Source organism: Echinops telfairi, unplaced genomic scaffold (genome assembly GCF_000313985.2).
Source record: "Echinops telfairi isolate 266 unplaced genomic scaffold, ASM31398v2 ScPeMD7_57;HRSCAF=196, whole genome shotgun sequence".
Lineage (NCBI taxonomy): Eukaryota > Metazoa > Chordata > Mammalia > Afrosoricida > Tenrecidae > Echinops > Echinops telfairi.
The window spans coordinates 894,833-920,613 of record NW_022103955.1 but is presented as its reverse complement, the minus strand read 5'-3'; the positions used below and the strand labels follow the sequence as shown (position 1 = coordinate 920,613).

General features: G+C 42.3%; 1 protein-coding gene across 1 annotated transcript in view; it reads left to right on the top strand.

Annotated features, from left to right (window-relative positions):
• Positions 1-25,781, top strand: part of MTCL1 (microtubule crosslinking factor 1) — a 204,170-nt gene that overhangs the window by 142,002 nt on the left and 36,387 nt on the right. The window contains 4 exon segments of the mRNA XM_045290812.1: positions 1,285-1,515; positions 2,621-2,809; positions 17,123-17,290; positions 20,785-21,039. Coding sequence (XP_045146747.1) covers positions 1,285-1,515; positions 2,621-2,809; positions 17,123-17,290; positions 20,785-21,039 — 843 coding nt within the window.

The following is a 25,781-nucleotide window of genomic DNA, read 5'->3' as shown; positions in this document are numbered from 1 at the left end:
CTACAAGAAACTCAGATGAGGAATAAATTACCACTACTTTCTGTTAAAGAGTCCCTAAATAGTGCGTAGAGTTAAGCACTCGGCTGCTAATCAAGAAGTGGGCAGTTGGAACCTACCCAGAGGTGCCTTGGAAAACATACCTGGAAATCTGCTTATGAGAAGTTACAGCCTTGAAAACGCGATGGTGCATTCTGCTTTGCACAAATGGAGTCGCCATACTCATCAGCAACTAACGACAAATTTGTGTTAGATCATCTTGAAGTACAAAAATAAGCCATTTAAAAAATCAGCACGTAGGCCCATCGAGTCATCATAGTAATACTCTTGTGGTTGCTGAGAATAAACCAAGCTAATATTTTAGATACAACAATACTGCTTTGTTTTTTCACACAAGGAGGGTTAACTTAGGAGAGGACAGCTGGTAATGACAAGACTGGCATTCTTTTTTTTTTTTTTAATCTATGGAACAGAAAGCTTTGAATCTATGCATCTCGGTTAATATAATTATTCTTGCACCCTTATATGTAAAGATTCTCTTTTGCTTCATCAGCATTGACAAATAATAATTGCTTATTTCTTGAAATAGTGTTCATATATGACTTAAAAACAGGGAATTAATATAGAGATGGAAAACATTAATTTTTGAATTATGTCCCATTTGCTTACTGAAGAGAGATGCCTATCTCATGAATGTTTGGAAATGATTATCAGACTCGTCTTACAGTTGCTTACTGTTCTATGCAACAGGGTCCTATGCGTCGAGAGAGAATTCCCTCTCATCCACGCCCTCCGTCTGGCTCTCTATCAATCTATAGATCAGCCTGGTTTTCTCTTGTTTCTTTCTAGTCAGGCTTTGGGGACCAGAAGGCACAAAAATTAAGTGGAGGGCTCTCTCTTTTCCCTCAACTGTTGCAGTGTGCCTTTGTGTGCTAAGAGGTGAAATGGAATTCACATTTAAGTCAACTACAAGCCATACATCTGAAACAATTTTCTTGAAGACTATTTCTTAGAGAATGATGAAAGACTGACAATGAAATTGTTTATAAAAATCCCTTTTCCTGAAGTAACACTTGCTTCTGAATCACCAAATGCATAAGGCTTTATGATAATAAATAGCTCATGGAATTATTTAAATAGAATCGGGGTGGGGGGGACACAGTACCACCAGAAAAATACAAATTTAAATAATGTAGATAGAATGGCAGTTTGCAGTGATGTTTGATTTGGTTTGAGAGGCACATTGGGGTAGCTCCTTGTCATGCTGTGTCTTTTGTACTGTTCAAGATTGAGGAGGAAAACCTCTATGCTTTGAGGTGGAAAGAGCTAGAAGTGCACAACCTGGCTTTGCAAAACACCCTACACGCCCAGACCTGGAATGATGAGAAGAATCTGATGCAGCAAGAGCTCCGGTTCTTGAAACAGAACATTTTCCTCTTCTACGTCAAACTCAGGTGGCTGCTGAAACACTGGCGGCAAGGTAAACGGATGGATGAAGAACGAGAAGCTTCAGCCGAGGTAACTCCACCTGTAGAGTTCTAATTATTTTTGACCCCAGACTTTGTTACCCACCTCCTTATTTTATTGTTTCAGAATATGTTATCAAGGGTGATCCAAGTAAAAGGAAGGCAACAGGTTGTCAAGTTATATATTAAACCAAGAATTAGATGCTGTATTTCGACCTAGTTTTAAGAGGATTCTGATGTGAACCTCTATGTTGCAGCATTGTTTTGCTACGGTCTCTCTTGTTGCTGATTTAACTGACTTCAGATCCTTTAACACACCATTCAACCCTGGTGATTTGAAAAACTTGAGTCTCACACTTCCTCTGTACTTTTCATGTAAGCTTTACTGCTAGAACCCTTTCTGCTGATAGTTTTGTAAGAGTTTCTTTTTAAGCATCAGATGGGTCACATTTTTGCTAACTCTTCAGTTTGTGTATGTTTTTGTTCTTTCAATTCCCAGACGTGTAAAAGAACAGAGTTACTTGCTTTGCATTGATGAACGCAGAGTGGCCGTGGCTCCCCATCTCGTTCCTAGCCTGGCCGTCTGGGGAACGTGGGGTGGAGTCACTGGTGCGCTTTCTGTGCTGTGCATTTGCACTCCCTGCAGTGTTGTTTGTCAGCTGTTCCAGGCATTATGAATACTTGGCCTTTTTCTGACTCTTCTCACAGGTGAACAGTAAATGTCAGTCTATGCCCTCTTATAGATGGGAACACACGAGTCCCTTTCCTTATCACGAGGAAACTCTTCAAAGGTTAATTGAACCATCTTCCGCATTCCATGGCATAGAAAGCCACTATTAAACAAAATGTAGAAATAATGATAGAGTTTTCTATTGATCAATACTTTGGAGTTTCTCCCCCTCTAGTTTATAAGATGATAGTTATGAGCAATAACTACTTGTAAACAGTACTTACGTATTTCTAGTAAAATGAGCACCCACTCCGTGATTTGAAAGGAGGAAATAGTCATGAGTGAAAGGGCCAAATTAAACTTTTGGAGGAAGGAACTGAAAAGTATAGAGTTGGGCTTGATAACTCATAAGATGGATAATTATGCCCAAATGATAAAAATCTGACTGGACAGTGCAATCTGTGAGCATCACGTCCTGTCTTTCTAGGGCAAGCATCCGGACACCCTCCCTGAGCTTGCTGAGCTTGCAGTCCACAAGGGTGGTGGGCCAGATGGCATTGATGATGATGGTGGCCCCAGCATTACCATGGGGGAGTATCCTCAGCACTGCCCGGTGGTGGAGGTTGGCAACCACGGATCGCGACTTCAGAGTACAGACATGGGACAACCAAAGCAGGTGTGTGCCCAGACCAGACCCAAGGCTGTCTGTCAGTTTTTCCCACACTTGAGGTAGGAGGTTCCTAATGCATGAGGTGTTCTTATTCAAAAGCGCTGCTACTCCAGGTCGTGGGAAACTTGTCCAGCCTAACTGTGACAATGTATTGCTGTTTGTGAGGCTGTGTTCTTCCTGGAAATCACATAATTTGGTCTCTATTCTAATGTAAGCCAGTGACTTTGTTTGGCATGCACATTTATAAGTAAGAGCCCCAGTAAGGTCAGAACAATTGAGTGCACAAACCTCCATAGAATCAGCATTATAGCATGGCTTGGCCAATGGTGGCCATACTCCCAAGAAAGAGGATGCATTTTACGAACATTATCAGAACAACCTCAGGATTCTTTTTGTTGGCATTTTGCTGAACAAGTATTAGCAGCACCTTTAATCTGTCATCTGAATATGCAAAAGTAAAGAAAATGTGTTTTTAATATCCTGAAACATATAGAAACAGTTTTTGATTTTCATGGCGTCACTTGAAACAAAATGTCCCCAATAAAAATATTGGATGAAATTAAAAATTAAAACACATATGAAAAGACTCGGGATTCCAATGTTATAGTAAGTGCTTGTTAGCCTGCCAAACACCACAAGCTTACATAATAAACCAAAAGCTACTGTTGGAATCATCTAGACTTTTTACATTTTCATATAAAAGATCTATGCTGGAGACTTGGAATATTGTGACTCTTAAGAAGAACCTCGTGTTAGAGCTTTCTTGCCCCAGACCTTGTCATCGAAATCCCTTCTGACCCACCTTGGTTTCTCAAAGGCTCCACCAAGTCTCACCCAAGCCCACCAAGCTGAAGATTCCCTACAGTGAGGCATGCAGGGCTGGCGTGTCTCCGCTGCAGCGGTCATTTTGGGCGAGGGGCCAGACTCTTGACACACACTGTTGCTCGTTCCTCTGCACTTGACAGCCCAGCTGCTGCTGCTGTCCACCCCACAGTCCCCCACTCCCATCCTGGCACTCATAGCCCAGAACCTCCCCTGGCAAGTGAGCATGGAGCACTGCTGTTTCTTGGAACTTTGGCTCCGAAACAAATGAAGAGCAGAGGATGTATTGAACTCAGGCTAAGGAGTAATTTTTATTTTCTTTATATTTACAAATCAGATATTCACAACAAAACCGTCTTAAATGTACCCAGTTTTCTCCCCTTTCCCCTTGGAATTATAATCCAAGAAAGAGATTATACTTTTAAATGAACTTTTCATTTCAGTTATTAGGAAATATGTCATTTCATCAGTGTCCATGGAGAGATTGTGGGTGATGCAGTGAGTTCTCTAGCAATGATCTAGTTAGAAAATAGAATGTTAATTTATAAATAATTAATAGCCTAGGATCTACTGGTTTTATTATTTCTAATGTATGTGGAGTAGTTTTATTATTTTAAAAGAGAGGTTTTACCACCTGATCTTATAAATTGTTTGTAATGAACTCACATAGGATTCTTAGATTGTCAGGTATCCATAAACTGTTAAATCAAAGAGTAAACTGTTACATCAAATATTTCTCATGGGTTCACCCAAATAGTATGGGAAGGGAGGGGGGCTCGGGTTAGGTGGGGGAATGTAACACATCTGGTTTTCTAAACAAGAAGCATCGAAAAATTTACACTTGAAGGAGAAAATAACAAAAGTCATTCATCTGGATCCTCACATTCATTGTATTTTAATAATCTGCTTTTCCCTCTCCCCTTCTCTCAACACTCATGATTAGCTATTGGCCTTTAAAACAGATTGGGGCTGGCAGGGAAGGGTCCAGGGCGTCAGAATCAGGTTTTCTTGAAATGGCATCAGCCTATATAGCTGGCAGTTAAGAGGATGGCAGATTACCTTGGAAGCCTGTGTGCCTTTCATGCAGGGACAGAAGATTAAAGAGCTTTACTGTAAGTGGCAGCTGTTTTATTAAGCTTTAGGAAATTGGCCTCTCATTTAAGGGCATAGTTACGAGATAGACCATTTGAAGGCAAGAGCAAGAATACATGTCTCACAGCTGTTGAAGCGAGGTAAGCCCTTATCAATCAGTTGCTGTCAAGGCAACTCCAACTCATGGCAACTCCCTGTGTGTGTCAGAGTAGCACTGTGCTTCATGAGATTTTCAGTGGGAGATGTTTAGAAGTCGATTCGGTCTTTCTTCTGAGGCACCTCTGAGTGGACTTGAACAACCAACCTTGTGATTAGCAGCTAAGCACGTTTATCATCTGCACCACCCAGGAACTCCTGGTCCCTTTTCAGAAACTCTGAAGCCTCTTAAGGTGATAAGCAGAATGGGAAATGTGGCAGACCTTCTTTCCCAACAATAAATTCACAAGTAACAAAGTGTGATAAGCCTTGTTCTTTGTTTTGTATCACATTGAACAATCTCACAACTGAACACAGAAAATGGCAACATTTATCAAGTCCAAAGAGATTTTAAATACACACACACATATGTATATTCTTCTCCAGTACAATAAGTGCATTCAGTCCCCAGCAATCTGCAAGAGCAGAGCTGGAAACAAACACCAGCCTGTTGTGCATTTCTCACTGATCACCAAGACACTTGCTATTTATTGCCTGATAGTTTTTGAAGCCACTATTCATAAAGCCGTTGGAGCATTTTAAAAATTTATTAGTAATTGGTGCAATGCTTTTTAAAAACCACACAATAGTTAATAATGCAGGAATCAAGGCCCAGTGGTTCCAACAGCTAGTTTTCCCAGTATTTATTAAATTTATTAAAGGAGAAGGTACTTTTTTGTTCAGTAGCATGAACAAGTGTCAATAGTAGTATCCTAATACAGATATCAGAACAAGAACTTAAGTGAAACTGAAAACCATTCGACTTCAAGCCTAACCCAGGGTCCTGTCTCAAGACTCAGTAAACACCCCTTCGGCTTTTCAAGATAGGTGCACACTTCTCTACAACGGTCATGCCTTCAGGAACTGCTCCCTAAACTAGCTTTATCCTGCTCATGCCCTTGACTTATTGGACCTGGGCTCACCTAGCAGCACCCAAGTTGCTCATTTTTCTGCTTACCCAAGTTGCAAACTCTTAAGAAAAGACTGGCTATATATATCCGGATTGTGAATCTCTTTTACTAAGAAAGCTTATTTTTACTAAGAAAACTTATATTTACTAAGAAAGCTTCTCTCTTCTAAACCCTAGGTAGTAATTACATTTCCATTTTTCATGTTGTAGCAGGTTTATATTTTAGATCCAGTTTCCACGCCTCTGCAACTTTATAATTTGACTTTTAAGGTCTGCTAATAATCTGTATCAAAGAAACCAGACCAGAGTTTTCTATTATTGTTTTTCGTCAGGTGCCATCCGGTCAGTGCTGACCCATAGCAATCTTATGCGCAACAGGACGGAATGCTGCCCGGTCCTGCACCGTCCTCGCAATTGTTCTGACGCTGAGTCCCTCATTGCAGCCATGGCATCGGTCCATTCTTGAGGGCTTTCCTCTCTTTTTCAAACATGATGTCCTTCTCCAGGGACTGCTCTCGCCTGATAACTCGTCCAAAATATGTAAGACAAAGTCTCGCCATCCTTGCCTCTACGGAGCTTTCTGGCCATATATCTTCCAAGAAAGATCCGTTGATCCCTTTATCAGTCCATGATAGTTTCAATATTCCTCTCCACCACCACAAGTCAAATGCATTGATTCTTCTTTGGTCTTCCTTGTTCAATGTCCAACTTCCACATGCTTATGAGGTGATTGAAAACACTATGGTGAGGGTCAGTGCTACCTTAATCTTCAAAGTAACATCCTTGCTTTTCAATATTCTGAAGAGGTCTTGCACAGCAGATTTAACTAATTCAATGCATCTTTTGATCTCTTGACTGCTGCTTCTATGAACATTGATTGTGGATTGAAGCAAGACAAAATTCATGATAACTTCAACCTTTTCTCCATTTATCACGATGCTTCCTGTTGGTCCAGCTGTGAGGATTTTGCTATTCTTTCTCTCTGAGAGCGACTGGTGGCTTCAAACCATTGACCTTTCAGTTAGCAGAGCACTAAACCACTCTGCCACCAGGGGTAGGATTTTGCTATTCTTTACATTGAGTTGTAATCCATACTGAAAGCTACAATCCGTGGTCTTCATCAGCAAGTGCTTCAAGTCCTCCTCACTTTCAGCAAGCAGGTTGTATCATCTGCACATCACAGGATGTTAATTAGCCTTCCTTCAATCCTGATGCCCTGTTCTTCTTCATGTAATCCACCTTCTCTGACAACTGAACAATTATGGTAAGTGGATACAACCTTGATGCACACCTTTGCTGATTTTAAACCATGCATTATCCCCTTGTTCTGTTAGCTCATTGCCTCTTGATGCATGTACAGGTTCTGCATGAGCACAATGAAGTGTTCTGGATTTCCCTTTAATCACAAAGCTACCCATGTTTTGTTATAAACCACACAGTCTAATGCCTTGGCATAGTCAGTAAAACACAAGTAAACATCTCTGTGTTTTCACCCAAGGCCCATTTGGCATCAGCAGTGCTATCCCATGTTCCACATCCTCTTCTGAATCCAGCCTGTACCTCTCTGACAGCTCCCTCACAGAGTAAAGAGAGACGGGTGTCACGTTATGCTCAGCGGGGATGGAAAAACCGGATGCAACTTACTGTATACCCTCAAGTTTAATCTTACTATCCATCCTCTGGTCCGACCAGACATTCTAAGACAAATCTACTTTCTGTAACCTACTTAAAAACTCATTATTTTCAGGTATCGTAAACCCTGACGAAGGAAGTTCACCTTTCCTCAAACCTTCTACAACTTACTGCATACTTTCAAGTTTAGCTTTGCTTTCGTTCATATTTCTGGCATAGCCAGCCATTCTACTTTCAAGTCAAAACTTTGTTATTTTTCCCTCTTTAACGAACACCATTCATTCTGCTATCATTTAAACCTGACTGTTTGGCACATTTTTCAATAGGATTGGGTAGGATAGTAAAGAACAGAGTATAAGGGTTGGGAACAATGGGATGAATAGGCAAGACAGTAGAGTTGATAGCTTTAAAACAGCAGTTCTCAACCTGTGGGTCGTGACCCCATTGGGGGTTGAACAACCCTTTCACAGGGGTTACCTGATTCATAACAATAACAAAATGACAGCTATGAAGTAGCAACGAAAATAATGTTATGGTTAGGGGTCACACCACATGAGGAACTGTATGAAAGGGTCCTGGAATTAGGAAGGGTGAGAACCACTGCTTTAATACCTTTAACAAGTCTGTAGCTGCCATCGAGTTTGGTGATATGCAGAATCTGAGTAGAGTACTGAGGCATTTTAGGAAATTTCAAAGAGTATTTTAACCTAATGTAAATAGTCTGATGATGCAAAGCAAACGAAGATTGAGTGAGAGCCCACACACATGGGTTAACCTGAGCAGGTGGTAAAGGGAAAGAACAGTGGGGAGTGTTGGGACACTAGGGGTATTTGGGGATGGGGGAGTGAAGGCAGGCAGAGTGTCTGGCCCTGTTTGTAAGAGAAGTAATAGGTTTGGGGGCGTGAGGTGTCTGCCAATTGCATACGTATTACTGTTTTGACTTTAGTAAGACTGTCTCTGCCCAGTCAGGGGATGAGGCAATATGGAACGATTAGAAGCTGGTATGAGAAATGTGCCTAATAGAGGCTATATGAAAGTGTTTGTGTCATGAGTGACTCCTGGAAAAGTGGCGGGTGCTAAAGAGGTGCGTCATAAGTGTGTACATAATGTAGAGTATGCGGGAAGGAAAGAATGGGCTTACCGGAGATGGCAGTAGTTACTCTGGGCATGAGATGGGTGGTCTCCGTGGGCATCCGACCCCTATAGCCAAGACACGCATCTTTGACACTGATGCATCTTGAGCAGCTTGGTGTAGGGTGAGGTAGTCATTTCCCCAGTGACCTCTTTATTCACAGTATGGGCATGGCTTTGTCAGAGGTCACAGATTAGGGTATACTTTTGCCCAATGCCTCCTTTGAGAACATTTATAGCAGGGTCCTGGTGGCACACTTGTGCGCTGCCCAATAACTGGTTTAGACCATTTTCCCCTGGAGGGTACTGGCTAACATCTGGTATTTAGCCTTATCTCTGTTATATCTCTCTGTCTCCTCTCTCTCTCTCTCTCTCTCTCTCTCTCTCTCTGTGTGTGTGTGTGTGTCTCTCTCTCTCTTGTGGGAGAAATATATCTCGGTCCTTGGCTTCTCACGAGAAAGGATTCACGCCGAAGCCTGGTTTGTGATCCAAGTGAGTTTTCTGAAAGTTAGAACCAATTTCAGGTTCTACAGTCAATGGAACACAAGGCAGACAGAATCCGCCACTGTTTTGCGAACGTTCTGTGGACCATGGTACCGGGACCGCAGCCTGGCTGTGCTGCGTTGTGTAGCAACCCTCGGCAGAGAGCGCTGAAGCAAAATCTCTGGCTTTTCAGGAACCCCTTTGGGAGGCGCAGTCGGCAATGCTGTTTGACCCCATTGGCTGAATTAAATTCACCTGGCCTAGATGAACCGATCCAGGTGTAATGCCCACCTAGGTATACCACCCCTTCCTGGCAGAGGCTCGAAGCTAACATCTCTTTGCAGTTCATTTAGTTTGCTTGCATCTGTCTGTTGTAGATAACTTTGAAAGCTGCAAAGTCTGGAGGTGATTGTGAAATGAAAAGGGATTGAAGTAAAGTAGTGCCTTCTGGTGTTAGGTCCATTCTGGTGTATTTAGGAAAAACCTCTGACAAACATATTAGCAATTGGGCAGGGTTTTCATCCTATTTTGGATGATTTCTCAAATTTTGTCATAATTCACTGCCTCATTGGTGGTTTTCTGCAGGCTCTCAATGAGATAAATAATCACCTCCTGTCGGAAAGTGCAGTCCTTATGACCAATTTGATCGTTCCAACTAGGGTTCTGCCAGGGGACTGCATTGAAACCCAGTGATTTACCTCAGTTTTGGGATATGAACTTCATCACCTCTCTGTTGAGCAGTGATCAGACTTTCTCCATATCTTCGGGAGTTAAAGTAGTTATTAAAATTATATAGCTATCATGCCAAGTAAGATCATAACCTGAAGGAGGTATTTTAATTTTTTTAATATAAGTGCCTGGGGCAGAAGAAAAACTTCCCAGATGCTCGGCCAAATTTGCTCGAGCTATTTCACCAAGAAGATAGACGGGAAGCAGGGTTTGAAAAAGGTATTAAGGAGTTAATACCATAAAAGAGGCTTCTGAGTCTGGAGCAGCAGACCAGGAACTGGCAGGGGGTGGGGGGCAGGAGACACTGCAGGCTGGGAAGAGGTGTCAAGTTGCTTGGAAGATGGCAGCTGATGGGAGGGGAATATGTGATGGAGGAGGAGGGGGAGGCATTGACGTCATAGAGGAGGTATGGAATATCCCGGAAGATGGAAGTGGGACCAGGGATTGGGGAGCAGGGCAATTTTGATAGAGAAGGAGAGGAGAGAAGAAACACTGAAGCGGTACATTTTGTTGGGGCTTAGAATACAACCCATGATAGAGGGTGTGAGTGAGTGAGTAAGCTCCGGCGAGGATACCTTCAAAGAGCCTTCCCTTTAAATCCGTTAACCCGGAATCCTGTGAAGGGCGAAGTGGGGAACAGCAAAATAGTAAGCCGCCTTCCTGATCGCCACCCCCTGCCCCATCCCACCCAGCCAAGCCCAAAGGCAAGAGCCTGAGCACTTAGGATTTCCCAGGCAGGGCTCTTTAAGGCCAAGAAGAACAAGCACACGGTCGAGATAGAGAACTTAAAAATTCACGCTCACCCAGCTTTTTGGTAGTTGGAAGATTTCTTTCTTTTCTTTTTTTTGGAAGACTTGTAATAGCAGTTGCAGAGGTCTCTTTAAGAAATTCACGTTTGATGGGGCTGGGAAGAGGCACCAGGGAAGCTGCTTTAAAAAGAGGTTAATGCCTTAAGAGAGGTTAATGCCGGAACCGTTCTGGCCATAATTACCTCCCCAGAATAAAAGGAAAACTAGAGCTTGGGTTTCTATGAACAGGTTTTATTAGAGTTAATGACCTGGCCGGGTGTTTAGACTGGAGAGAGAGTAAAGGGGGCAGGGTGAGGAGAGATTGGAGACAGAGCCGAGAGAAGAGCCGAAAGAAAGGGGAGAGCTAAAGGGAGCAAGAGATAGAGGGCCGTGCGGCCACATGAGAAGGTGAACAGAATCACACAGAGAGAGAACAAAGGAATCCCGTTTTAATAAACTTTGGGGACAGAAATAAATTAATATGTCAAAAGGAGCCCAATTGGCGGTGGCACCAGCGGCATGGTGAAGAGAGGAGGGAGACCTGAGGAGATAAGGTCTCATCTTGGGCCTGCGGGGTTGGAGAAGGGCTTAGGGAGGTTGGCTAAGGCTGAGAACCGTAGAGTCCTGCTGCACTCTTTATCTCTGTTCTAAAGGGATCATCGCGGCAGGACTCTCCACCCAACATTGCTTCCCAAAATTACACCTGATTCAAACACAGAGCTCAAACTCACTGCCATTGAGTCAATACTGACTCATAGCAATCCTACAAGACAGGATAGAATTGCCCCTGTGAGTTTCCAAGACTGTAACTCTTTATGGGAGTAGAATGTCCTGTCTTCCCAAGGAGCCACTGGTGGTTTGGAACTCCCAACCTTTCAGATTGCAGCCACTAAGCCACCAGAGCTCCTGAAACATTATTAGCTGTGCAGTTTGTAAAATATTTTTCAGAGTGCATAAGGAAGCTCTAAACCTCACTAATAAAAGTTTTACTTTGTTTTCCCCATCTGATTCCTTGGTTTTCATCAGACCTGCCCTGGTTTATGTCTCATTATTTCAAATGTATGTCTCATTATTTCTTTCACACATCCATATTTGTCCTTGAGAAATTCCCAAGTGCAGAGGCCTAGTGACCAAGATCACATTGGAATATAGCAACCCACAGAGCAAATGGCTATACTATTTCAATGCACTCTATCCAGAGTATATTTTAACAGCTATTCCTCATTGGCTCATTCTCTTTTATCTAGGGTGTAGGGCAGGCATGATAATGACCCAAGAAAAGAATCTTTAAATAGAATGTAACAATGAAGGTAGAATGACAATAACAGATTTCTTTTTTTAATTTTACTAGGTGTTCTACTATATCATTTCTGGTTCATATATCATTAGAGAGGTTTTCTTATGGAACATTGCATGAGGTGTCCCTTGTAAATGCATTAACTAAGAACTATGTATGTGTGTTGAGGGTGGGAGCAGCTGCTATAACATTCTGGAATTCCCCTGCATTATGTCTGACAGCCTGGCTGATGAACAGGTGGAAGCCCTACCTCGATTTGAGAGTGACTCTTTGTGGACAAGACTATAGCCACAGGACCATGTATACTTCCAATTGCAGATAAACCCATCTCCAAAGTCCCTGGCTATCTTGCAAGCAAAGTGTTTGATACTGTAGCACCTTCACAGAGTTTTCATTTCACCTGATGCTGTACTTGTCTTGAAAGTCTTCTTAGGAAAGAAATATTTTGAAAGTGTCTGGCACTGAATCACAGATATCTTGGTATTTTACTTTTCCATAAACTTCCTTATGATTTTCTATTAATGAAATGTATTGTATATATGAATTGAGGTTGGATTGGCTGACACCAACTGCCAAAAAACCAACCAGGTAATATATGAAGATTTTGAAAAGTGGACTTTTAGGTGACTGTGTTAGACAGGGTTCTCTAGAGAAACAAAACCAGGACACTAATAATTTTATATATACCAGATAGATAGATAGATAGATAGATAGATAACATAAAAAATAAACAATTAATCTATAAAGCACTACAAATGGCTCAGTGCTACTCACTCCCATGAGACACTAGCAGTCCTTCAAGTCTTGAGGGCACCGGGTAGTCTTCTGTAGAGCAATTCAGGCTATCAGGTCACCAACAGTCAGCCAGATGATAGGGTCTGACAGTCCCCAGCTCAGATGTTAATTCCAATGGTGTGGTGAAGCACGTATTGCAGGAACCTCAAATTACAGCGACACAATTCATGGGTTAGGTGTCCCACAGGTAGTGTAGCTTGCAAATGGAAGCACAGAACAAGCAAGGCAGCTACACACTGGTCCAGTGATCAAAGAGCAAGAGAGAGAGAGAGATGAGGCTCACCGAGCTATTTCTTTCTCTACCCTTCAACCATTCTCACATTTGTTCATTGACCATGTTGGCACAACAAACCTACTTATCACAGTGACATATACCTATACTAAGGTGACCAGACATCCCGCTTTTGGTGGGACAGTCCCGATTTTTGGCGCTTTAAAAAGTCCCGATTTTTGGAAAGAATGCACGACAAGCTTGGGAATGGTCTATTTGGTCCATATAGACCAAATTTTTAATCAAGAAACCACCCCCACCCCCGGTCAATGGTGTCCCACTTTAAATCTGGTCACTTTAACCTATGCTTACAAATGTATAAATAAATGTATGTATGTATGGCTAGGCCTTGGCACAACATTTCCAGAGAATTCTATATCCAAGGTGGCTCTTCCGTGTAAAAGTCCGCCACAGGGACCAGAGTCTTCGTTTGATTCTAGACTTGATTCTAAATCAGACTTCGTTTGATTTAGAAACCATCTGTTTCTAAAGAACATCGCCCAACAAGAGCCACTACAATGCAAAAAAGGGGAGAGGAGTGCCTTGTCAGCACTCTGCAGGATGGCCTGCTGTCGTTGTTTCCCTCAATGTAGGGGAAGAATTAGATACGATTAGGTGACTTCTCTAAGGCTAAGTAGAAGCAAAAAAACAGAGGCAGAATGGAATATCAGAGTTCAAATACCCTAAGTTGGGATGTCTGTCTGGAGGTGGGTATGTGAGTCTGGGTTGACTAGAGAAACAAATTCATGGACACTTATACATGTATAAGAAAGATAGATCTCTATAGAAAGAATAATTGTTTATTAAGAAAACATCCCAGCCCAGTCCAGATCAAGTCCATAAGTCCGACATTTATCCATATGTATGATAGTAGTTTATAAATTCCTCTTCAGACTCACAAAACACATGCAATGATGCCAAATGCAGAAAGATCACAGGCCAGTGGGTAGAAAGTCTTGTGGATATAGTGGTCATGGAAGCATATCAGTGCTGGCATGGGTCTCTGCATGGCTTCTCCAGCTCCAGAGCTCTAGCATAGCTCCATGTGTCTTGTCAGCAGAAAGACAAAGCAGAGTGTGTCTCCCACCTCCAGGGACCAAGACAGGAATTCCCAGGATCCTCAGGAGAAGTTCATGCCCACACAGAGACTTCATTGGCTATGACCTGATTGACAGGCTAGACTCCACCCCTTCGCAAGTTGACAGGAGATTGTGAAACTGCCACAATGAGGCAGAGCTGGGTTGCAGGCATTGCTTAGCACTTACTAACCAGCAGGGATAGTACCAAGATACTTCACTGCTCCAAGTATTAGTTCCCTCCTCTGTAAAACAAATAGAGCAAATGCTCCAGTGAATGTGAACTGTCAGTGAGATAAAGTACACAAATCATTTAGCACATGCCCATGATGGAAGCAATATTACCATTTTTTTTAATGTAGAGGTTGCTTAGCCTGAATCATGTCCATCTTCCTGCTGTCCTCTCATGTCAGTGTCTGGCTTCCTGCTCTACCAGTCACTTTGTTGAGCGATTATAATATTAAGCAGTAACACTTGATTCTTCAGGTTCTTTTGCTACCTATCCCCAAAAGGCAATTTTGGAATGTATTTCATAATGATTAATACTACATTCAAGTTAGTTACTTTTACTCAAATGTGCAACAAAAGAAAAACCACTAAAAATTAATTTTATTTATTCCCGTATCTGCCAGTGCATAAATGATCTTTCAAAGAATCAAATTTCAATCTGAAAAAAGGTATAATGTCCTGCTTTCTGGAAGCACAAAGTTCTGACCCTAATCTCATTTGCATCAGCTTGGTGTCAGGGTTAAGAATGTGATGGGTGACAACATATGTAACAGGATTCATCGAAAACTATTGATTACATATTTGAATTCATTATATGGTTTTCTACTTTCTCTTCAATGAAAAGTGGATGACTACCAAGACTGGATCTAAATCATTATTCTTCTTTTTTGGTTCAAATTTTTGTCTCAAAAACTACTGAGATTTTTTTTCTTTTTTCATTTAAAAAGATAGATAACCCTTCAGAAATAGTTATAAAAGTAATGGCTCCCTGAGGGTATGGGAAGAGGTAGGGAAAGGTGGAAATAGGGAGTTGATAGTATTGATGACTGTATAACCCCACTCAAGGGGAGTGAACAACAGAATTGTATGTAAATGGAAATTTTGGATGGTGTAAGGTAGGGCAAAAATAAAAAATAAGTCAGGGTTCCTGGGGGGGCAGGACAGGGGAGGAAGGAGATAAAGGGGAGCTGATACCGAGGCGTTCAAGAAGAAAGAAAGTGTTTTGCAACTGACTGGTAGCAATTGTACAATACTGCTTGATGCGATTGAACTATGGAATGTTATGATATCTGTAAGAGCTCCTAATAAATTGATTAAAAAGTAAAATAAAACCTACAGATGAATATATCAAATAAATCTACCATAAAATAAACCTAAATTTTCAGCAAACTCTGAATTTATGAAGATCTTCTTGTTCTAAAAAGATTGTTGTGGCCTCTTCTCACTCTTTTGCACTTAAACACAATCTTTATATTCTTTTGGTATTTAAATAAGGTTTAAAACTGCCCTCATTTATTACAACTTCATACATTTCATATGCACCTTTTGAATAACATTTATTTTTATTCAGATGGTTGCAAAGAGTGTATAGAATTTTAGGAAGGCTCTACATGGTGAATGTCTCAAATGTTAACTGAACTGTATGTACTCTTACTACCTTTTGTCTTGATGTTCTTAACGTAAAAACACATGTCAAGGGGAGAAAACTCAAAGAGCAATCAACTATGGTGAAAACAATGGGCTCTTCAGTAATAAATCTACTCATATAGAATACTTTCTCTTTTCTAATTCAACTTTATTCAAAACATCTATGTAAAGCACCTTAAATTCACCTGTTTGTTTACACCATGTCTGTGTATAAACACGGATGTGCTTTTAGTTGATCAGCTAAATAATTTTTTGACAGAATTGAGAAGTGACAATTTGAAGTCTGTGAAAATCTGTGCAGACCACAGCAGTTTGCTTCCCTCACAGAAGAGTTGAGGGTCCTGTCTTATGTTCCCATAGTAGAGGTTGTTTGCATCCAACATGAGTCTGAGATTTGATCCCTATTTCCTCACAAGAATACCAAGCCAGCATTGCCCTCGTGGTCTGCAGAGGAAGCCAGGGTTTACTGTTGATGCGCTCTGCTGGACAGAAAGAGATGGGCTCGTATGACTTATCATCAAGGTGTTATCCTTGGATTGGTATATTGAATTCATTTGCACAAAACTTTCTGATATAATAGCCATGTTAAAATATACCAAGATAGAAATCATGGTTGTGACATTTGTCCTCAAAGGTCAAGCTTTAAAAGTTTTAAAATCCTTTTTAACTTACCTGTTAGCAGAGTCACTCTCACTCACTCAATTCCATCAAGTTGATGCATGAAACAGTTAATGCTCTTAACTGCTGTCCAAAAGGTTGGAGGTTCAAGTACACCTAGAAATGTCTTTAAGGAAAGGCCTTGGGGTGTACTTCTGAAAAACCAGCTTTTGAAACCCCTCGAGCAGAGTTCTGCTCTGTCACACCTGGAGTAGCCCAGAGTTTAGATCGAGTCACTGGCAAGCTCTTTGGTTTGGGGTGTTTGGAAGAACAAGTACAGATTAAATGTATGACTCCGACATTTGTAAATTGGTAAGAGCTTAACAGCTGGCACTGAAATGACAACCTTGTGTGTAAGTGCATGTATGCTGTTTGTTACAGCAGCACCCGTGGCAGTTTTACTCTGTCAAACCTAGGGCCCTGGTCCCTGAAGTCATTCCAAGATTCCTAGCAGCCCTGGCCTTGAGGACCCATAGCCTCATACTTCCTCCCTTCCACTACTGGGCTTTGGAGCCCTCTGTTGTCCAGGTTCCCCAGAAGACACAGCTTTCAAATAGGGTGCTTGGCAGCTGCAGTAGCTGCTTCAGCTTCTTCTTGACTGAACAAGCCCTAGCAGTTGTTGTTGACCCCAAAGCCCCCAAACTAGCACCTTACTAAAGATTTTCACCTGCATCGCATCCACTGCCACTGGTGGGTGAAGTAGCACAATACCATATCTTCTCTCATTGTCTGATCAAAGAATACACTGCTGAGAAGCTTATAGTCTGACCTCTGTGTTTTCACAGATGATGGAGAACCAGCAGCTATTTGGTGCCCTCCGGGCCTTGCTGGAAGACTTTCGCGTGGAGCTTCAGGAGGACAAGCAAGCCCGGATACGGTTGCAGCAGGAGTATGCCAATGACAAGGCTGCTTGGGACATGGAGTGGGCCATGATCAGGTGCCACCTGGAACAGGTACCTCTCCTCACTCACACTGTCTGGTGGATGCATGCTTTAGTTCAGATGCCACAGTGCTGTTGCCCAACAGGAAGAAGGAGTCTCTTAAATACTTCTGTTCTTCCCTATTGTTCCCTCTCCAAAGTATGAATATCACATTTATCGAACAGCCTGATTAAGGTAACATTCCTTTCCCCACTCATATGCTACCATCAAATCCATCCTGACCCATCGTGATGCTAGTTCTGCCCCTGGCTTTAGGGCTTCCCTTTACACTGTTCCCTCAGAGAAGGTCTCATCTCCCACCCGGGCTCCTCTTCCAGCAATAGACTGCTATACCTTGCGACTTGGCACTTGGGTGTGCAGGGAAGGCATTCAGTGCTGCTCTTACTCGGTCTCGGTCATAAGCAGGTACTGTATCTCTGGGTCTCAAGGGAGGATTTCTAAATAATTCTCCCCTCCCTCCCAGCTGTAGGAGCTCTAATAGTGTGGGCCTCTTTTGTATTCCTGCCCCTCCTTAGGGTTAGAGGGTCTGTTTCTCTCCCCTGCTCTGGACTACAGCGAGTATGCTCCAGTGTCCTAGAGCAACAGAGTTGGCTTCTTTCCCAGCAACGTAAGACATTTGTTCCCCGGGAAAGGCAGGAGAGAAGCAGCTGAGCAGAGCTTCATGCCTTTTCTGAAGACAGTTCTATTTTCTTTCAGTCGTGGACTAAGGGTTAGCGTTCTCAAAACACACCATTTCTCCAGTCTTTCTCCAGATCACCTGGTAAGATTTCTGAGAACAGCTTATTAGTTGACAGAATGCCCCTTGTGTCCTTTGGGTGCAACTTCCAGGCCTTCCGTATTCTCATCTAGCGCTGACTCCATTTCAGCAATTCGTTAAAGTTTTCACTGAATTGTACTTACTGACAGGTGTGGTCTCCAGCAGTGTACAATACAGGGAAGCAGGTGCTTGTGTCCTGTACGCTTTAAGGCAGACGTATCCTTAAAATGTGGGTTAGTTGGTTGCTCTTTGACCTCAGCTATTAGATATCTATTCAAGAAAAGTTGGGAATTTGCAGATTGATTACACTATGTTGTTTTAAGGATGGGAGCAATGATCTTGTCAACTTTCCATATGCTAAACTGGAAGCTATGAATCGTTTAGCCGGTGACTGATTAAGAGCAGTTACAGCAAAATGAAAAGAATTTAATTATGTTGCCCTTCTTAGTACAATAGTAGATGACTTTTCTTGAATATTAGAGCTATTTTATACCAGATACTTTGGGAAGAACTTTTCATGATTCTCTCACCATTGATCTTCATAACAATTCTAATTGCCAAAGATCATAGAACAAAGATTTGAGCTCAGGATAGCTTTTCCATGTACAATGTGGTTATTACCAATTTTATTAGGGAACATGACTTTGTTAATCTTATTTGTTAAATATTTATTGAAGACTACCAGGTTCTGTCACTGTTCTACTACTGGGATATATGTAGGGCTAAGAATAGAAGAACAGATAGGGTACTTTTTCTCATTTAGCTATAAAGAAGTGTAAGCAAGAGATGGTGGGGACTTAGAATAGGAAAGCTTAGACTGTAAGAAGTATTCCAACTCTTACAGGGCTTACAGTGTAACATTCTGTGATTATATATGTATACTTTTAACTGGGACTTTGCAGTGAAATACGTTTATTTTTCTCTATATGAGATTGACCAAATCTTGGCTGTGGGAAACAGCCCCACAACAGAGTGGGTCTGAGGAACAGCATGTGTGATTATGGAAGAGAAGAATAATAGACAATGGAGCATACAGAGCCTCTTCCTAATATTGGAAATGAGAGAGCGAGGGCCAGTTTATTAACAGTAAATGTAGTGATGAGATATGCAAACCTCCATCAGGCACATACACGATAGATTGGGCAAAGGGTGACTCGGAGATATCCCAACATCTTTGGGGAGAATACCTCAAAGGAAGTGTCCGGCAGGTGAGTGAGCAATGTTGCAAATGGTGGCAATGGCTCTATAAGAATATGAAATAGGTGCATAAGCAAATGTGGTGAAGAAAGCTGATGGTGCCCTGCTAGCAAAAGATATAGTGTCTGGGGTCTTAAACGCTTGAAGGTTAACAAGTGGCTATCTAGCTCAGAAGCAACAAAGCCCACATGAAAGAAGCACACCGACCTGTGTGATCGCAAGGTGTTGAAGGGATCAGGTATCCGGCATCATCAGAACAAAAAATCTTACCATAGCAAATGAGTGGGGGAGTGCAGAGTGGAGACCCAAAACCCATTTGTAGGCCACTGGAGATCCCCTTGCAGAGGAGTCTCAGGGAGGAGACGAGCCAGACAGGGTGCCATGTAGCAATGATGAAAAATACAACTTTCCTCTAGTTCCTAAATGCTTCCTCTGCCCCCCACTATCATGATCCCAATTCTACCTTGCAAGTCTGCCTAGACCAGAGGGTGTACACTGGTACAGATAGGAACTGGAAACACAGGGAATCCAGGGCGGATGATCCCTTCAGGACCAGTGGTGTGAGTGGTGATACTGGGAGCATAGAGGGAAAGTAGGTTGGAAAGGGGGAACCGATTACAAGGATCTACATGTAATCCCTGGGGGGCGGACAACAGAAAAGTGGATGAAGGGAGACGTTGGACAGGGCAAGATATGACAAAATATTAATTCATAAATTATCAAGGGCTCATGAGGGAGGGGGGAGTGGAGAGGGAGGGGGAAAAAAGAGGACCTGATGCCAGGGGCTTAAGTGGAGAGCAAATGTTTTGAGAATGATGAGGGCAATGAATGTACAAATATGCTTTACACAATTGATGTATGTACGGATTGTGATAAGAGTTGTATGAACCCCCAAAAAACTATTAAAAATAAATAAATAAAATAAATAAATAAATTTCATTATCAGCATTGGGTATATGGTACCATTGAATAAAAAGTAATCAACAGTAAAAAAAAAAAAGACTATGAAACAACAGACAGTGAATGTTTTAGAATACGCACGTTCTTAACTATGTGTGAGAAACTAGGTGTCTGTAGGATGTAACATCATTTTATAGAGGCTACATGTGAAGATCCTGTTTCCTAAAGAATATTTACATCTGTCTTCCTCTGAACTTATAGGAAAAGGGTGGGTACTTTGTCATAAGTACTGGGCAATTAAGGGGCAAAGGAGAAGCTGACTCCTAGTGTGATTAGAACAAAAGGAACCTTGTCTGCTTTTTTAAGATGGGCTTTTACAGCTGGTAGCCAAGAGCTGGGTGCTTGGAGGATGATTTTAGGTTTTATCTCTAACTCAGAACTGGGAGAGTCCTCCCCCACTAGAGCCACTTTTCCATCCCTGTAGTTACAAGTGTAGAGATTAGGCTGCTTGTTTTTTCATCCAGCTTCTTAGTTGCCCACACGTGGCTTAGACTCTTTTTCCAGAAAAAATATATAAATGTGTTAAGGTTTTCTTTATGCACTGTTGCAAGGGTTGTCAGGGTGAGTTCCTGAAGTCTTTTCTCTTTGACAGCTGGAAGAGAAGCCTGAGAAGAACTTAGGGGAGCCAGGTCCTTCCACTGACATCAAAGGGGCTTTGCGGAAGGAACGGGAGGCTCACAAGAAACTCCTTGCTGACAGCCATGGCCTAGTGATGGATCTGCGCTGGCAAATCCATCACAGTGAGAAAAACTGGAGCCGCGAAAAGGTAGAACTTCTTGACCGCCTGGACAGAGATCGACAGGAGTGGGGACAACAGAAGAAGGAACTTCTTTGGAGGATAGAGCAGGTATGAAAGTACGGCAGGCAGCCGAGAACATGGCAGAGGACGTGGGTAACTGACTCATTGCCATTGAGTTGATTTGGACAGGTAGCAACGCAATATATAGGGTTTCTAAGACTCTAATCCTTATGGGAGCAGATAGCTTCGTTTTCCACCTACAGAGCATCTGGTAGATTTGAACTGCCAACTTTGCAGTTAGCAATCCCATAGTTGTCACACAATGCCACCAGGGCTCTGAACTGACCTGGAAATTAAGAACACTTATGAAACAAAACTGTAGAAACCAGGCTCCGTGAGTTCTGGCTTCGGTGGTGTGGGTCCTGAGCTTCCACCAGAAAACAAGGGAGCACCGGAATATCTAGCACTGGCAGCCCAGACTTGTGCCCTTTCATTACACAGACTTTCCCACTTCAAAGTCTGGAGGCAACTTTCTTGGGAATGGGGGTGTGGTGGGGGGAGGGAAGGAATGCAAATGGTGGGGGGAAGTAACTTTTCAAAGGAATTTAAAGACAAAACTTGAAAACTGAGGTTATTTCAGGTCTTATTCCGTGATGTCAGCCAAATTAGCAAACTAACTTTTCCGTTTGCCACTGAGGATGTGGTCACAGTGGCTGCTCCAGCTTGAATGGATTGTTCATTAGTACAGGAATTGCTGACTTCAGTTGGGAGTCAGGCTGTTTGCTGCTGGTTGCAGCTGTTGTGAATAGTGCTGAGTTGTGATTAGACAGGACCCTCATCAGGCGAGGGAGTTAAGCCTCTTCAGCGCTAAACAAGTGATTCAGAAAGCCCAGGATTGGGGGGACGAGGATGGGGGAAAGTAGCCCAGATAATCATTCTGTGGATTAATTAGGCTTGGGACAGTTGGCTGAATTGTAGTAGCTCCTGCGTGATGCACACACTAGATTGTCACATTAAATCTAGTGATGTGGTTTTGATGAAGGTTTGGGATTCCTCCCTGGCTAGATCATTACATAGCATAGTTAATTTATTCTGGCCTGTCACACTTTTGCATAAAGCCTCAAGGAAATTCATTAATCAATGACACACTGAATTCAGGAAAAAATAACCTCATTACTCCATAATAAGTATTGATTCTGCCTGCAATTATGTGGGAGGCTTTTGAAAAATGTGCCCTGGTCTCCACAGACATTGTACCTGTTGTGCAATGGTAAAGGTTAGTTCAAGCATAATATGAGAGAGCGAGGGAAGGAATTTTAACTATGTCGTCAAAATAAGGAAGAAAGTAAAAGACTGAGTAACTTTCTTTGGCTTAGAAACCGTCGAGAAGAAGAATGTTTTTGCCCTTCCCAAGTTCAGTTATTCATAATGGAGTCACCTGACTGATTTTGATATGACTACATTTAAAACTTCCTTAAATTCTGTTAAAAGGAATGTTAGCTATTTCCTGTTTGGTTTATAAATGTAACACTTGGGAAGAGTCTTCTATACTAACTGCTGTCATGTGCCTGAGCCCCACTGAGTAGTTGGAAGTAATATAGAAGTAATTGGGGTAAAAGTAGCATGTGTCCACATGAACATGGTCACAAGTTTATCATGAATTTATCATAAACAACTGGCGCTAACCAGTATCACAAGTAATTTCAGTAAGAGCTTAATTTATGGTCTTCCCTCTCATTTCTTATATCCCTCCCACACCCCAAGGGGCTGCCCTAGCCCCAGCCATGACCCAATTGGGTCCCCTTTACTGATTTTCTGTAGTGACTTGTTGGTTTTCGCACAGGTTGCATTTTGATAGCCACATTTTAAGGTAAGCAAGTATTTAAATTTTTATTGTACTCTTGGGAATGCCTACCCAGAGTTCCTCTCCAACAAAGGAAGGCTGGGTAAGGCATATTCACTGATTTAATTTTTTTAAAATCATTTTAGTGGGGGTTCTTACAACTCATCACAATCCATACATATGGCCATTGTGTCAAGCACCTTTGTACATATGTTTCCATCATCATTTTCAAAGCATTTTCTTTCTACTTGAGTCCTTGGTATCAGCTCATTTCCCCCATGCCCCTCATTTACCCTACCTCGCTCATGAACCCTGGATAATTTATAATTTTTTTTAATGTCTCCCTTCACTCACTTTTCTGTTGTCCATTCTGCTGGGAGGGGGCTATATGTAGATCATTGTGATCGGTTCACCCTTTTCCCCCTCACCTTCCCCTTCCCCTCCTGGTATTGCTACCCTCATTATTGGTCCTGAGAGGTTTATCTGTCCTGTATTCCCTGTGTTGTGTGAGCTCTTGTCTGTACCAGTGTACATGATCTGGTCTAGCCAGATTTGTAAGGTAGAATTGGGGTCACCACAGTGATGGGCAGGAAGCATTAAAGAACTAGAGGAAAATTGTATGTTTTGTCGGTGCTATACTGCACCCTGACTGGCTAGTCTCTTCCTTGTGACCCTTTTGTGAGGGGATGTCCAATTGTCTTTGGGCTTTGGGTCTCCACTCTGCACTCCCCCTCATTCACATCGATGTTTTTTTGTTCTGGGTCTTTGATGCCTGATACCTAATCCCATCAACACCTCATGAGCACACAGGCTGGTGTGCTTCTTCCATGTGGGCTTTCTTGCTTCTCAGCTAGATGGCCACTTGCTTATCTTCAAGCCTTTAAGATCCCAGACACCATATCTTTTGATAGCTGGGCACCAACAGCATTCTTCACCACATTTGCTTATATACCCATTTTCTCTTCAGTGATTGTGTCAGGGAAGGTGAGCATCACAGAATGTCAGGTTACTAGAACTAAGTGTTTGTGCGTTGAGGGAGTACTTGAGTAGAGACCCAATGTCCATCTGCTACCTTAATACTTAATACGTACGTAGATCTGTTTCCCTATCATTATATATAAATATATTTACATATGTACATGCCTGCATTTAGACCTCTATAAATGCCCTTTGCCTCCTTATTCTTTCCTTTATTTCCTTTTACTTTTCTCTTGTCCCACTATCATGTTCGGACTTCATTCAGGTTTCAGTAATTCTTCTTGGGGACATTGCCCTTGATCAAGCCCCACCAGGCATCCTATACCCTCCTAGCCATTGATTTTTAGATCACTTGTTGTTCCCTTGGTGCTGGGGTTGTTAACACCCACTTCCTTTCCCCTGCCTCCCCTCTTGTGTCACACACCTCACCCCCACCCTCGCAGAATCATCGGTCCCGTTGTTTTCTTCTCTGGATTGTTTATCCCACCTGTCTTATCTAGATAGATATGCAGAGATAATAATAATCCCCAAAACAAGACAGAGCAAAACTATATAACAAAAGAAAAGCCTATAAATAGTTCCAGGTCTGTTTGTTGACCTTTATGAGTTTTTTCCGGTCAAGTCTGATGGGGTGCCATACCTTGGCCACAAAGTCTATTTTTGGTATTCTCAGGGACTTCATTGGTTTGCTCCCCTTGCTGCTCTATTGCATGCCCTTAGTGTCTCCCCTCACCCCACCCCTCCATACCCCCACATCCCAGGCATTGTGGGGTCAGATCAGGCACAATTCCCATACTGTGTCTTCAGTGTTGTCCTCTTAGTGCTATGGGACAGTGAGGGATGTCATGTCTTGTCCGGGCCGGCCCTATGGTCCTCTCTGTGCATTGGCTGCTCTGATCAGGAATATCATTCTCAGGCTTGGTGGGCCAGGATGTGTTCCACAATCTCTCCTTCCCTCTGTGTTTGCTCCTGTGTGCTCTGATCAGATGTACTCCTCTCTCTGAGCTGTAGCTTCAGTGCTGTCCTCTGAAGTACATTCTTTGAGGGAGGGGGCTTGGGTCCACGTAGTTGGGATTGGGGCTGGCCCTGCAGACCTCTCTTTTGTTTTGCTGCTTCATGCCGGTATGTTGCAATCACATCTTGGTGCAGCCGGGTTGAAGTCTGGTCCCTCTCTCCCTCTCCTGTGGAAATATAAACAATACCCTCCCCTTGGGTGGGTTAATGATTCAATTTTTAAATAATTCATCCCCTAAGAATGGTCAGTTGATTGACTTTAAAACAATATTTTAGAAAGATAAGAATGGTTAGGACCTGGACTTTACTTCCAAATTGTTATGATTACAACATTTTACAAAATAACTTTTGAGCATGAGTAGTTATTTGCACGAGTTTTAACCATTCGTCTGTTGATGTGAATCCCATAGTTTCTGTACAACGATTTCACTGCTGTTTAAAGATGATTTATTATCAAATTAACTGATGCTTCAGAAATATAATTCTATCTTTCAAAAATCTAGTCTTTCACCTAAAGGTGAAACATATTCAAGGAATATATTACAAAACTTGGTGCCAAGTCCATTCCAGGATGCACCCCTACCTGAAACGATTGCGGAAGAAAAACATGAGCATAAGCAAAGGTGGTAAAGAAAGCTGATGGTGCCCGGCTACCATAAGATATAGTGTCCAGGGTCTTAAAGGCTTGAAGACAAACAAGCGGCCATCTAGCTGAGAAGCATCAAAGCCCATGTGGAGGAAGCACACCAGCCTGTCTGACAACGAGGTGTAGAAGGGATCAGTTATCAGCCTCAAAGAACTTAAAATCATATCAGTGAGTGCCCGCTCTCCTGACACAATCACTGAAGACAAATGTGTGCATAAGCAAATGTGGTGAAGAGAGCTAATTGTGCCCCACTATCAAAAGATATAGCATCTGGGGTCTTAAAGGCTTGAAGATAAACAAGTGGCCATCCAGCTGAGAAGCATCAAAGCCCACATGGAAGAAGCACACCAGCCTGTCTGACCACGAGGT